We start from the raw sequence: 15,682 nt of genomic DNA, 5'->3' as shown, positions 1-15,682 counted from the left end.
TCATAGTGAAAAATCTCCTTGGAAGTGCAAGGGGGACTAGACTACTTCCTGATTGTGGAAGGAACCATTATAATTGCTTGTGCTTTTTTCTTCTCTCTCTCTCTCTCTCTCTCTTTGTCTCTCTCTCTCTCTCTCTCTCTCTCTCTCTCTCTCTCTCTCTCTCTCTCTCTCTCTTACATCCGCTGCATTTGACTCTGAACATTGTTTCAGACTATGAAATCTATCGGATTCTGAACTTTGGACTTAATTAATATTGAAGAAAAAGCTAACACAATTGAACCCCCCTTCTTGTATTTTTCTCACCTTCAGTTGGTACCAGAGCGCTTGGTTCTGTTATTCTAGTACTTAGCAGTGAAACAGAAAAGATATGAGAAAAACATGTGTGCTAGTGGTAATTCTGAAATTCCTGGAGTTGCTGTATCATATGATTATGGTACTGATGATAAGTCATATAGTTCCCACAAACCACCTATGTTCAATGGTGATCCTAATACATTCTCTTGGTGAAAAAGCAAAATGTACAGTCACATTATTGGCATAGATGAAGAGTTATGGGATATTCTTGAAGATCATGTTGATCTTACTTTGGATGAAGAAGGTATAGCTGTTGATAGAAAGAAACACACTGCTGCTCAGAAGAAGCTTTACAAGAAACATCACAAGATCAGAGGAATTCTTGTTGCTGCCTTACCTCACAAAGAATACTTAAAGATGAGTGACAAATCTACTGCTAAAGTTATGTTCAAGTCCTTATGTTCTAACTATGAAGGCAACAAGAAGGTTCAAGAAGCTAAAGATATTATGCTTGTTCAGCAATATGAAATGTTCAAAATGAAAGCATTGAGGCTATGTACTCAAGGTTTCAGACTCTAGTATCTGGACTTAAGATTCTGAAGAAAAGTTATGTAGCTGCTGATCATGTGAAGAAAATTCTAAGGAGCTTACCTGCTAAGTGGAAACCTAAAGTGACAGGTATTGAGGAAGCTAGAGATCTAAATACACCCAGTCTTAAAGATCTTATAAGCTCTCTTAAATGTCATGAGATAGGGCTCAATGAAGAAGAACCTATGAAGAAATCCAAATCTATAGCATTGAAGTCAAAGGGAAAGTCGTCAAAAGCTCTCAAATCTGATGAATCTGAAGACGAGTCTTCTTCTGGAGGTTTTGAAGAAGATCCAGAAGCTGGGGAGATGGCTATGCTTTCTAAAAGACTTCAATATCTTCTTGTTCTGGCGAAGGGATACCAAACCTTGCCCTCCACCCTTCTCCATTCCTCGATGTACAGTAAAGAGGGTGAAAAATACGTTTTTAGAGGGGGCGATTTGGAGGAGTTGGCAGACTAGCTCAAAGCCTTCATAAAGGCATAAAAGTTCTGATGTAGTTGGGAAGGGGACAATTTCGTCCATCGGAGCACACTCCGATGAAAGTCGGAAAAGGGAGTCTGAACTCCATATCTTTGAAAACCACTTCGTACATGGGAAACATATTTTATGGATAAGGCGAACACACTTGATTCGAAGTGCTCGGGAGAACAAATTCCCCGTCCTCACTCTGCCCCACAGAGCTAAAAGGAATCTATGCCATTCCGTCCGACGCAAACGACAATACTGACTCCAGGGGCTAATCTCCTATCTAGGAATGGTCGAACTCCACGACCTCATCTCCATTGGGATTGTTAGCCATATCGAACCTGAAATTGAAGGAAGAGAATAAAATGAATCTAACATTTAGATCCACCCTTCGTTTACCTGTCAAATTGATCGTGACAAGGAAGGGATCGAGCATCGTCACTAATGAAACAGATCGGAGAAAAATAATAAAAGTTGGCAGCTTTCTAGAGAAAAAGAAAAAAAATGGTAAAAACCACCCCTTCTACGGCGGCGCAACATCTTTACGGTGGCAATAGGGTGAACTTATTGACAAGTCACAATCCATCACCGGTGGTTTCCCAAAAACAACAAAACATAGACTCTAAGTCCTAAAACTACTCATGTACGGCGGAAACCGTCACCACTAAAGGCGGAAACCACCGCAACCGGGGTGACCATAACCATAGCATGCAGTTTACAGTTTTCAACAAAACAAAAACGATCAAAACGCTGGAAATAAACAAGAATGATGAGAAAAGCAAACCTGCTATGTTTAACGCCCCAAATTTTATCAAAGACATTACTTAAAAATATGTACTCTTTTGAAAAATGAGGCTTTTTAAAAAAATATTTGTTTACTCAAATTCTTAATGGAATAAATATAAACTCTATAGTAAATTTTTAAAATATTTAAATTACAATTACAACTAAATAAAACTAGTATTCTTTTTCATTGAAAAACTCGATGTTTCATCACACATCAAGCTTCATATTTCATCTTTGGTACCTACATCATATTAATGTAGGGGTCAATTTCCTTATCCAAATTAGTTTATACTCAAAGCACAAGAAACAATGCCATAAAATAGATAATAAAAAAACCTCTCGATTAAAAAGAAATAAAAATACATTAATGCATAAGATGTATGCTCTTAAATACTACATGATCTGGATATAAACAAGCCATATTATAAGAAAAGAACTTAAATAAAATTATGCATAAGATGTATGCTCTTAAGTACTACATGATCTGGATATAAACAAGCCAAACAGGCTAAATGAGCCACAAAGGCTAAAACGAGTCACAGAGGTTAAACAAGCCACACAGTCTAAAACGAGCCACAAAGGCTAAACAAGCCACACATGCTATGCAAATGTCATGATAATGAAACCAGCCACACATGCTATGCATATTCCATGCCAATATAATGAATTTCAAAATATATATTCTAGCCACTTAGGCAAATGCAAAATAAAACTCAGCCACTAAGGCAACCACACAATTAACTCATAAAACCAATTACATCTTTTTATTCTTAAACATCACAAAGCATATAAAACATAATAAATATCAAATATCACAATCTTATACAAAAATATCATGAGTCATGATAAAAGTCTTAATTAAATATTTTAAGGCTAAATTTCATTTTTGGTCCCTTAACTATTAAGGTAGTATCACTTTGGTCCCTTAATTAAAATTTGATTTATTTTGGTCCCTTAACTTCTCTCTGTTACACATTTTGGTCCTTTCCGTTAGTTTTAATTAAAAAACGTTAGATTTTCTTCATTTGCTTATGGAATTTTTCTGGGATTCTTGTTGTTGAAGGTTGATGGAGATGATATGAAGATGAAAAAGAGGAGAATAAGATGAAGAAAACCTAACGTTTTTGAATTAAAACTAACGGAAAGGACCAAAATATGTAACAGAGAGGAGAGAAGTTAAGAGACCAAAATAAATCAAATTTTAATTAAGGGAGCAAAGCGATACTACCTAAATAGTTAAGGGACTAAAAATAATGCAATTTAATCATATTTTAATTATTTTTCTTTTCAAATATATTATGGGCGTATGGGAAAAATCCCTTACCTTGGACGCTTTCCTTTCTAATAGTACCCTACAAAGCCGCACTAAATGTTGGGTTCAACCTTTAAAGCTACACAAGTTTGGAACAAGACTTATAACTTTTTGAACAAGAAGAAGGGTTTTAAAGGAGATGAGAACAACACTAGGAGAAGTAAAACCGTATTACACACACTAAAGGAAATAAAGTGGAATTACTAGGAAATTAAAGTGGTGATTATTGTGGAGGACAAAAATGAAATGCAGTTTTAAAGAGTTATTAATTTAGTCAACCTATTTATCTGAAATTATGGGTCGTACCGTCGTAGAGGAACCAAATAAGGAAAGGCAGGTAAGGCAACTGTTTGAAAAGAGGCTATGGAGAGGTACTCCAACGTGCAAAAATAAAGGAGAATAATTATAATTGCCTCTTCTAGTAAATACACCCAGAACACAAAGGTAGAAAATAAAATAGAAATGAATTGAAATGCTTCTAAAATTAGAACAATTGATTAGCATTTAAATGCCAAGTATTGACTATATACAAAAATAAATAAAAGCCAAGTATTGAAGGAGAGAAGGCATGGGTACTGTCGTACTGATCATGTAAACAAATGAAAAAAGGATTTTCATTTTGATAAGGCTAACTAAAATTCATACCCTATAGGCCATTACGATAATCATCATAAATAAAATAAAGGGTCATGCTAACCCGTGTCTCCGAGACACTGGTTAAGCATACCAAAAAAAGGAAATTGTTATCATAAAAGAAAACTATTTTTGACGTTTTATGAATTAATTACACAATTTCAATGAATTAATTACTATATAATTTCCTTTTTAGTATGCTTAACCAGTGCCCCGGGCACCGGTTAGCATTTCCCTAAAATAAAAACTAAGGTAGTGACACGTCAACCATACATAATTAACCATTTAAAAAAATTAATTTTCTCACTAATAACATCTTGAAATAAATAAAAGATGAATATTGAAATATATTAAAAATGACTTATATAAATTTTGGGTCGTTACATTATGTGTTGAGGATAAACTGATTCCGGAAGTGAAGGGTTGAACGACCAAAATGCATTGAAAATTGGTAAGGAATTCTGAAACTTCTGAGTTGCAGGGATACGAAAATGGTGAAAAGTGTTTCCAGTAAATCGAGGGGGTTCCCAGATCAACAATGACCAGTTCAAACGAACTGTAACGGTCACCATCATGGCTCTCGCGAATCTCTCCTCGACGGTTACACTTTCTACAAATTCGTAACCGCCGAGCACACGTGTGTCTTACAACAACTCTGCAAACACTCACCTCTATATAAAGGGGACTCTTGCAGTCCCCAAGGTAGGATCTAATCTCTCTCTCTCTCTAAACCCCCCCATTTTGATATAATACTGACTTGAGCATTGGAGTGTCTGCAAGTACACACCCTCCGCTGTTCCAGTTATCACTGAAGCATTCCACCACCGTATAACCACCGTACAGAAAATGCACGGTAATCACCTTCTGATTAGGTACGATCAATTATTATTAAAGGAAAAAAAAGTGTAAACCAAAAGGCTTGAAGTGGGCGGACTCTTTAAAACAATTCTGGACGGGTAATGAAAGAGAATGGTAGAAAAATAAAAAAAAAAACTTCATTAGAGACAGAATATAGAGACGGACATAGTCATAGACGAATTATTTCCGTCTCTACCAAAAGTTTGACTATTTCAATAACTGCTTGACCACTTAGAGAAGGAAATAGCGACAAAATACACTGGGCACGGAAAAAATCTTCTTCAAATTCTGTCTCTAAATGTCCTTTTGTAGCAATAATTATAAAGCTAGTTATGTAGAGACGGAAAATAATTGAGACGGGATTTTCCGTTTCTAAAACCGTCACAAATACGTAAATTATAACTCTATCTCCCATTGCTTTTTTCCGTCTCTAATTCCGTCTCTGTTAGAGACGAAAATAATTCCATCTCTAAATTCCGCCAGCTTTTTCTAGTAGTGGTCATTTATTTGCATAAACGGTTTTAGATAAGCTCAAAATAAGTCTTATCCAAACCGATGGTGTATCAATCAACTTCTTTTTTTCCAATCAATTTGCTAGGACTTTTCATGTAGGACTGAAGTCTAATAGCTAGGCTAGGACTCAGGGTCAGGCCTTGGGGTGTGCAAACCGTTCAATGCAGGTGGACTTACCCAAGGTTTGGGCCTCAAAAAAATTTATAGCCCAGCAGTACTACTAAGTACTACCCCACTACTCCCCAGGACAACTATTGTGTACACATCTCTGCATTCATATCCCATCGCCAATCTATCATATCTACCACACGAGTTTGTCTATTTTTTACCTAAGTTGTTAATTATATAATGTATGAAAAGTTTAAGTGAGTTGGATTTCGAGAACTAATCAAGTCTAGCCTCGAGGCTAAGAGAACATTTACAAATGTACTTACAAATCATCGACCAAAAAGATCCTCAAGGCTAAGAGAACACTTACAAAGATACTTACAAATCATCAACCAAAGAGAAGCTGAACTGGTCTCCATTACAGAGTACGAGTCAACCACTTATCAATTGAACCAACATTCATTGACTCCATTTCAAGATGTTGAAATGGTGTACGGGTGTTCAAAAACCAAATCACCCTTTCTAAATTGTTGCTAATAACCACATTATTACTATAAATATTGCAATAACAAGTTTTTATTTTTTAATTTCCCATAGACTCTCTCAGTCGGCATTCAAACCTTGTCATATTGTAGTCCTTTTCGCTACACATTATATATACTTGTAGGTCAGTCTATAACCAAGTGAAAAATATCACCTAAAACTTAGGAGAAATGATATTTGTACAACCATTTTATGACAACTTTTGTACAACTTTATCTCTCATACTCACATGATGTACTTATCCTCTCTCTTCCTTTTTCTCTCTCTATTGTTTTTGACCAATGAGAAGAAAGGAAAGTAAGGTTGTCACAAAAGTTGTCATCAAATGGTTGTCAAAATATCATTACTCAAAACTTAATTGTAGACAACATAAGATCTCAAATTCAAACTCAATTAAAGATGTCCAATCTAAAAATATCGGCATTGCAAGTAGCCCTTACGGACGGGGTCTCTAATATTAAATTATACACATCTTAATCTTAATATATATAAATGTTAAACAGTTCTGATAAGTTTGCCCTAATTAATTCCGCCTTTTTTGGTGGATCTGAGTAACTTTTATGAAGAAAAAAAAGTTTGCAAGGAATCGAACCAGGTACCTTATGTGTACACTTTACAACTATAACCACTATGCCACTTCTATTTTTGTTGAAATATTGTTGCTTCCAAAATTGAAATACATGACTAAATCATTTTTTTTAAATCCCCAACCGCCTTAGCGGTTTCCTCTCTCATAGTAGTTATTTTTTATTATTAGCGGTACCTTTATTGATAGTAGTTCTTTTTCATTTTTTTTGGTGTACGCTTACTACGTTATACGTTATTAAAGTTGCATCTTTAAAATTGTAGATAATTTGACTGATCTAGATGATAATTTTATAATTAGAAACTTCACTTTTTTCTGTAATTTTGTCGGTCTCTTTGTTTCTCCTATTAATAGTTTAAATTGATGTAATTTTTGCAATTTTTTGTTGCTTTTTGCAGTCGTTTCATAACATAGTATTGAATGTATAATCAATATGATATTTATATACGAAATTCTACAAAACCCGTGCATCGCACGGGTTAGAGTCTAGTTATGACTAAAGTTGTTAATATTGTATGTATTCAAACTTGACTTTAATAGGTAGAGGGAGTTAGTTAGAAATTGGTCAACCGTTAATTGTCATGACAACAGGCCACATACATATAAATATTTTCAGCAAATAAGAAAAGACATGTCCCGTTGAACTTTCAACAAATACGTGCTTACACTTCTTGCATGTATATATGGCGTGGGGTCAATTATTCCATTTCCTTAGTATATGCTACGTGCTTTCAACTTCTAAACCCCTACCTCTTATTGTCAAAATTAGAAAGGAAAAAAAAAAAAAAAACTAACCCTACCTCCTCTCTTCATGTATATGTATACCATATCCTATCTAAACCATACACACTTATCATTTCATGGAGAAAAATGCTCGCACTCTCTCCAGCGAGAAAAATGCTCGCGCTCTTTCCGGCCGCAGCCAACTCAGGGTGGTGCTGCCATCACCACGGCTTGTCCGTACTCAAAGCAGCGGGAGCCTTGCAAGTATAACCACCCCAGAAAGAACCTCACGGAGGTTCAGCTCTGGTGAAAAATTAACCAATAGTCACCGTTCAAAGTCAACATCGAAAATAAGAACTGAAAACAACGAAGGGAATGCAAAGTTTCTTGATAATAAGAAAAGTAGCAAGTTATTACAATACGGGGTTAGCCCTGATCGTAATGGATCTTCAAAGAGGACCACATTGCCTTCGGCGTGGGCGCTTTCACCGGGAAGGCAATCTCTCGGCTCTCCTATTTGGTCAGAGTCGCCGCCTAAAGCAGTCGGAAGCAATGGTGGCAATGGTGGCGGTAGAGTTGGTAATAGTGTCAATAAAGTGTTGAATTACTTCAAACAAAGGAAAGTGTCATCCATGCAAGAAGAAGTGTATCATAAGTTCAAGATTTTGCATAACAGACTTTTGCAATGGAGATTTATTAATGCTAGAGCTGATACTTCCATGGCTAGGGTAAAAAATGCAGCTCAGGTATTTTTTTCTAATGGCAAATATTAGCAATTAATTGTTAGAAAAGTTACTAGGAAAATTGTAGTATAATCCATTATTTCTTCAACCCTTATATTTCTCTTTTTAAACCACCAAATCACTTCATTACTATTTTCTCAACCAAGGAAATTGGTAATAATACATGTCTATGTTTTTCACATTATAGAGGCCAACCATACAAACATATTTCTTATAAAAATCATATACAAATTAAAATATCAAGATACAAATTTTGTTTAATAAATGTATGGTAGTCTCTATATTATATTATCAGTTATGGTAGACTCTATATTATATTATCAGTTATATATGAAATTTGAATTCCAACAACTTATATTACAAAGTCAAACTTGTCAAGAGCCAAAACCACATGGGCAACAAAGAAAAATGGATATCGTTAACAAAACAAAAACTAGTATGGTATTTGAGTGTTAAATGAGTAGAGACAATCTTCCTTTATTTTTTTAAAAATGAAAATTTCCATTATTAAAAAATTTTAGTATATAAATGATATTTACAAATGACATGCATAAATAATGATATATATATATATATATATATATATATATATATATATATATATATCAAACATTTATACTCTAAAACTTTTTAGTAATTTACCTCCATTTCTTAATAAAAGGAAAGGATTTCTACTCGTGTTACTCAAAAAATTTATATACTTTAGAATTATAGTACTTGTACAGACTAATTATTTGGACCTCTAAAAAAAAGACTTTTTTTTGAAAAAAAAAAGACAAATGTTTGAAAAAATATATAAAAACTTTTACGGTTTAAAAATAGAAAATATGTTGAGAAATATTTGTTGACACAAAAATTATAAAATAATCAAGGGTGGTTTCATTAAATATTTCTATTTTATACAATACAATTTGTATTGTTTATCTATTTTTTTTCCCATGCTCAAAAATAAAATTTATTATTTTTTAGAAACATCTGAGCTTGAGGAAAATATTCAAATAATAGAATAAAATATTATTTTTTTGAAGATGCAAGAATAAAATATTTCTAATTTTCTTTTCCTTTTTTATTCTTTTATTGTTTGCTTATATATTAGACTTTACTAAAAAGTTTTAAAAAAAATAATTTTTTTAGGTTTTCTTTATTTATTTTCAGTATTCATTTATGTTTTTTAAGAAGTCTCTTAAAATTATTAAAAGGAAATAAAATTTTCTTAAACTTATTTATCATATTATTATACCGTATTTAATTTTTATTAAACATTTATTTGTTCTAATAGCTCTTATTTATATTATATGATAAGCTCTTTAATTTTATTTTATTTTTAAAATTTTCTTTCTTAAATATGTTTTTATATCAGGAAAAAATCTTTAAATTGTAAAGGAAATACCGATAAACTTATGTACAGGTGCATGAATGAATAAAAAAATACTCCCTCCGTTTCAAAATACATGTCCAAGTCAACCACTTCACACATGCCAATGCACAATTTTGACCGTTAATATCTTTAATTATCTAAAGTAAAAAATTATAAAAATTTAATATTTTAAAAATATTTGTTGAGACAAATCAAACAACATCTTACATGCTAATATTTGTATTTATACATTAGTTAAAAAGTATGGTCAAAGTAAGTCAAGTGAATAGTGCACATTGCAAAAATTGGACATGTATTTTGAAACGGAGGGAGTATGATTTTACAAAAACTTTCAATTCAAAGTTAATTTAATTTTGACTATATATTCATCTTTGACTAGTTTAATGCAATTCCTCAAAAAAAATTGTACAGATGCATGAATGGGTATATATAGGTATTTTCTTTACCTTTCAAAAAAAGATACTTTCTTGACAAAAAATAAACAATAGGTAATTTCTTTAATTAGTTTTTTTTGAAGGATTCTTTAATTAGTTTTAATACATAGTAATATTTTAATTACATATTGAAACATATAATGTAGATAATAAGTATTTGACTTTAGTCTCTTTCAAAAAAAAAAAAATTGACTTTAGTCAACAAAAGTATTTGACTATATTGAATGTGATTTTAATATTTTTAGAATTTTTTTCGGGTCAAGCTTTTTGAATAATATTATAAAATAGTAAAAGGTAATAAAATGTAATTAAAGTTTAATCATATTTTTATGATATACTATTTTTATAATATAAATATTATTTCCTAGTATTTATTATTTATACTAGCGAAAAGACGGGCACTCACGTGCCCGTCTTTCCGCTTTTTTATTGCGATAACGTTTGAAAATTATGAACGGTGTTTTTTTTATGAAATTTTGATTTTGATTAAAACTAAAAAAATATATAAATGTTTGTTGCTTTCACGTTATAAAAAATCAAACTAACCATGATTATGTATTTCAACGACACCGACAATAATACAATATACCAAAAAAAATATAATCAAATTTTTTTTAATGACACCAACAACAATTTTATTATAGAAAAAGTTGTTTAAGAGTATAATTGAAATGATGATAAAGTAAGTATAAATATACTCATATAGTTTGTTACACTTTTTAAATAATAAAGAAAAAAACAAAAAAATATATTCATATCGTGTTTGTTACATTTGTTTTAATATTAAATTTATTCTTATCTATTTGTTACATGTGTTATTTGTATTGAAAATTGAAGGTATTTTTGAAAAGAAAAATCTAGTCCAAAAGTGATGAAAGAGGTAGTTTTCTTTATATATAATATAAAAGAGTATATTTTTACTATCAGTTTTATGACATGTACCTTATTTTTTTGAAGAAAAATAAAATAAAATACTCATAACAGTAGTAATTAACAATTTTTGTTGCCACTTATTAAATTTGATAAATAATATTTAGATAAATTAAAAATGTACATTTTTTTTTTGTACATGACGATTAAAGAAAATACTAACAGAACAGTTAACACAATCCGACAAAAGATGATTAACGTAAAGGATATCTGTAGGTAAAGAAAAAGCATACTTTTTTTTTCCCTTTTTTTAATAATAACGTGTATTGGAAAGACAGTAGAGGAATGAGGTTTATGTTGGGTGTCAACTTAGTTGGGATGCTTCAGACTCTCCCTGATACCTAACCTTTCTCTTGGCCTATAAAAAAAAAGCATAACACGCACGATAGTCGACAACCTTGTGATTGATACTCCCTCTGTTTCACTATACTTGTCGCTTTTGAGGAATTTATACATACTAAGGACAACCTTGTGATTGATACTCCTTATGTTTCACGGTACTTGTCGCTTTTGAGGAATTTATACATACTAAGAAATCAAATAAATTTTGTTATTTTTTGATGAAATTTTGTGTTTTTCTATAATACCCTTAACCATTTAGTATTTCATTATATTATTTCTCTCTCTACAGTAAATAAGTAAGGACATTATTGACAAACCAATAATTCATGTTGTATTGAAACTTGAAAGTGACAAGTAAAATAAAACAAATTTATTCTCAAAAAGCGACAAATATTATGAAATGGAGTAGATATCTACGACTCTCTCATTTTAAAGCGATTAATAAGAGAGACAATATAAACTGAACAAGGAGATGGAAGACATCTCTTGTTATTAAAAGCTACGCAAATCGTAGAATCCAACTTAAAATTGTACACTTATTTAGAATTGGGAAATTTGTATATTATTATCCATAAATTCAATGTCTTAAGATTTTGGGTGAAGAAGTTGTGTTCAATCTCACTTGTTTTGTTGTTTTTAGTCCATTGTGATCCAATCCAGTGAGATTCTCCCTCGTTGCCCAACAGTTGCATCAGAACCTTGCTTTGACTTGATGAGGGAGCGGAAGAGGTTTGTGGTGCTGGATCAAGAACGGGGAGAGTCTCACACTTGAGGGAGAGATGTTATGATGTGTCAGGTATGATTTACAGTCTCACACTGAACACAAGAGTTGAAGTTGATCAACATATAACTGAGAGGACCTATAAACCCAATGTAATAAGATTTTTGTGTAGATGTGGTGTCCAATTCATTTGATGGCTACATTTAGCTCAATACGATGATTCAACGCAGTGAGACTCCCCCACATGTGCCAACAATAATAGATAGTGAATGAGTTTACTATTGCTAAATTAAGACTTTTAAGAGTATAAATTAAATATTTAAAAAACTCATGATAATAAAATAACATGTGTTATATATATCCTTTTTTTTGGCACTTTTAATCTTTCTAATTTGAGTTTAATTTTCTATATTGTTCCTTTTTCTTCAAATATCAGATAAATTTGTTTTCTGTATGGCTCGGAATCCTAATGCTAAGAAAGATCATAATACAAAAGAGAATAGAAGTACAAAAGGTCAAACATACGATCAAGCTTCAACATATTCTGATTGGTCAACTCTCCCTTCTAATTGAATGGAAAAAATTGGAAAGAAAGAATCAAGAATCAATAGACAAATTAACAAAGAAGTTGTTAGCATTATCCACCATCGTGCCCTTAACTCATGGTCTCAAGGTAATCAAGAATCAATGGACAATGGCTATATTTGTGTTTTTTTTTTGTACATAACTCAAAAAAAATAAAAATTGGATACTTTCTTCTAATTCTCTTTACAGGTAGACATAGATGCCATCTCTGAAGCCTTGAACACAGCCACTAAAGTCATGGAGAATTTTGAGCCATTTATCATGAAATATCAGCCACAGGTTCTTTTTCTCTCCTTGCAATAATTTTATCTTATGCTTTGTACCACCAAAAACCTATATAATGCTTAGTTTCCAAAAACCTAAATTCATAAAAAAGAATGTGGGAAAAAATGGTGCCTTGTCATAGCCAAAATAAAATAAAACTGTAAATCATAGTAAAGAAGTTGTATCATACCAAATGAATGTAAATGTAAATTTAATATTAATATTGCAATTCTTGAATTAAAAAAAAAACAAGAATTGCAATTTTGAAGACAAGTAATGATTGATGCTATTTTAGCAGGTTGAGAGAATTCTTTATCAAGTTACAGAACTAACTACCACATCAAGACAAGAAGAAGAGTGCTTACATGAACTTGTGGGCATTGTTCCTATTATTGCTTCTTTGCTAGTAAGTCTTCTTATTTCCACTGCTTTTTCATGCAATATTATTCTCAAAATGTTATATACTAAAAAAAAATTCTTAACCGTATAGTCAAAATATTATATTCTTGGTATCTTCCTTAGCTATCTTATATTTTTCTCAAGTTTTAGCATTTTTACACCTAAATCATTTTTTAAAACATTTTATTTAATTTGAACTTTACTCTAAACATTGTTATTCCACCATCAATTTTTTTTAACCTTAGACCCAAAACTCTTATTCTCCCAACATATCTTTTTGCTACTTTTTGAATCTCATATATCTTCTTGTCCATTATATCGTTTGTGCTTTTTTGTAGTTGCCTGAAACCTCCTTCTAAGATCATTTGTTGAAGAATTCTTTATTTTTTACCCTTTAAATCTCGTGGCTTATTCTTCACTCTACTTTTAACTCTTACATCCATAACCAATAGCTCTCTCTTGGTTGTTAAGCTCTCTTCAGGTATAACTTTACATTCAAACAAATGTTTCTGCCTGATTTCCTAATAAGAAAGAATATATCTGAAAATATGTAACCCCACTAAGCACGAATTAGCTATAGTAAGATCAAAAGGCAACAAAAAAATCTAGGATGATCTCACCCTCTACATTTATCTCCCCGAAACCATATCCCCCCGTGGAAGCCCTCAAAACCTCTCGAAACACTCCCTACATGCCTGTGTAAATCCCCTCCAAGAAAAAAATCGTTTATCCTAACATTATATCCTGAATTAAGCCTTCTAACTCCTTACAAAACTTTATTTTAAGGTGTTCTTCAAATCCTACCCGAGGTGCATAAGTGCGCTAATAACATTAAAAGTGTCTAGTTCCCCTACAATTTTTTAGGGATATAATCTAATCTCCCATCCTTTTAAAAACAACATTATCATTATTCAGTTTATTATCCACAATAATGTCTGCTTCATTTCTCAATCTAACTTTACGAGTGTACCAAAGATTAAATCCTGAGCTATCTGATTCTTTTGCTTTTTTACCCACCCATTTGGTTTCTTGCAGGCATATAAAACTAGTCCTCATCCTAGTCATATTGTCCATTACTTCCATAGACTTTCATGTAAGAGTGTATATTTTTCATGTTTCAAAACGAATCTTAATCTTATGAACTAACTTCTTTACCCTCATATATGTTCACGAAGATGTGGAAACCCTTGCTTAATGTTCACCGTATCCAGACGGCAATGCAGCGGCGCTTGCTCGTTTGTCATTGTACTCGAGTTTTACAGCGTGTTGTTTCCGGGCAATGACCTAGCATTCCCACTATTCTATATTTTGCATATGTCATAGATATTCGACAAAGTTTTAGGTTAGCTGTCAAAACCTAACACAACTCTCTCTCTCTTTTTATTTGGACTTGAGACCGGCTATGTACAGCAAAGCTACCATAGGCAGGCGTATTGGGAAGGCTACCTCTTTTTGTTTTTTGTTTTTTTGTTAAAGTACAATTACACATTGAATAATCTATTCATCAATTCACTTAGTTGTTTTTAAGTTTTCTTTTCTAATATACTAATGTGGTTTTTTTTGCTAATAGATAAATAATAATTTCGCGTATACTTTTTTTTACGGGAATTTTCCATGTACTTAACTGCAGGAAAAGGAAAATGGCATTCGAGTGCATCTTATTCAAACAAACATGGGGTCTAATACTGGCAACTACCCATGTAGCATTGCTCAATCATGTATCTGAAATGAGATCTCATTTCATGTGTTTAAGGACCAATATTTTTCTAATGTGTTAGGTAGTACTTCTACTGCTATAATTTTGTGACTAATCAAAATGTACGTTGTGAGCGCACCCCACAATAGTTACATGAATTTGTGGAATTTAACGACATTACTTCTGAAGCATTCCCATGATAAACAAGGAAACTAATAGGGAATGGCTAATGTTTCACATAAAAATCTACTTACTGCATACTTCGAATTCTTTTTTTTAACAGCTTGATGATATTCACAATTAAACTTAACTTCAATTTTGGTCCCGCTATTTTCACTATTTTGTAGATTTAACTTCCTATCTTAATATATGAAAAATTTGATCTCTTAATCAAATATTTGTTCCACAATATATGAGGTTTATAATAGTTTATATTTATTTACAATTTTATCGATTTTGAAATTTTCCCTTCATCAAATCATATACCATGTCATTTAAAATATATCATATCATTGATTTTTAGTTCAAAAAAATGATGGAGGTACCAAAACCGTATGATTTAAAATAGAAGGGTCAAATCCACAAAATTTATAAAAATAGAAGGATCAAGATTGCAATTAAACCATAAAATTAAGTGTCAAATCATAAGATATTGGAACCTCACACCGGTATGAACCATGCACCAAGGGTAAATGTGAATGCCTTATAATCCTTTTTTCTTATGACATTTGTTCTCTACCATAAGCAACTAATCCATTTAGACGCAAATTGATGCTAAG

General features: G+C 31.9%; 1 protein-coding gene across 2 annotated transcripts; it reads left to right on the top strand.

The window, feature by feature from the left end:
* The first annotated feature begins 7,225 nt into the window (after positions 1 to 7,225).
* QWRF7 (QWRF motif protein (DUF566)) lies at positions 7,226 to 15,348 on the top strand. Of its 2 annotated transcripts, none has more exons than XM_085750342.1 (5): positions 7,226 to 8,157; positions 12,396 to 12,632; positions 12,734 to 12,823; positions 13,104 to 13,214; positions 14,838 to 15,348. In XM_085750342.1, the coding sequence occupies exons 1-5, from the start codon at positions 7,549 to 7,551 to the stop codon at positions 14,931 to 14,933; spliced, it is 1,143 nt and encodes a 380-aa protein (XP_085606468.1). In that variant the 5' UTR covers positions 7,226 to 7,548; the 3' UTR covers positions 14,934 to 15,348. The 2 variants fall into 2 exon arrangements, with proteins under 2 accessions (XP_085606468.1, XP_085606469.1); XM_085750343.1 differs by having other exon boundaries at positions 7,229 to 8,157; positions 13,107 to 13,214.
* Positions 15,349 to 15,682: the final 334 nt, after the last annotated feature.

The sequence above is a fragment of the Medicago sativa genome, chromosome 3 (genome assembly GCF_051527215.1).
Source record: "Medicago sativa cultivar Bolivia chromosome 3, Bolivia_mono, whole genome shotgun sequence".
In the NCBI taxonomy this organism is placed as follows: Eukaryota; Viridiplantae; Streptophyta; class Magnoliopsida; order Fabales; family Fabaceae; genus Medicago; species Medicago sativa.
Note: the sequence above shows the minus strand (reverse complement) of the source record. Positions and strands in the feature narration are given on the sequence as shown.

What these genes read in the sequence shown, in the direction of transcription:
- QWRF7 (XM_085750342.1), top strand. Translation starts at nt 7,549, where the DNA reads ATGGAGAAAAATGCTCGCACTCTCTCCAGCGAGAAAAATGCTCGCGCT. An exon ending in GGGTAAAAAATGCAGCTCAG is followed by an intron (nt 8,158 to 12,395) that starts GTATTTTTTTCT and finishes TTCAAATATCAG; the next exon opens with ATAAATTTGTTTTCTGTATG. An exon ending in CTATTATTGCTTCTTTGCTA is followed by an intron (nt 13,215 to 14,837) that starts GTAAGTCTTCTT and finishes ACTTAACTGCAG; the next exon opens with GAAAAGGAAAATGGCATTCG.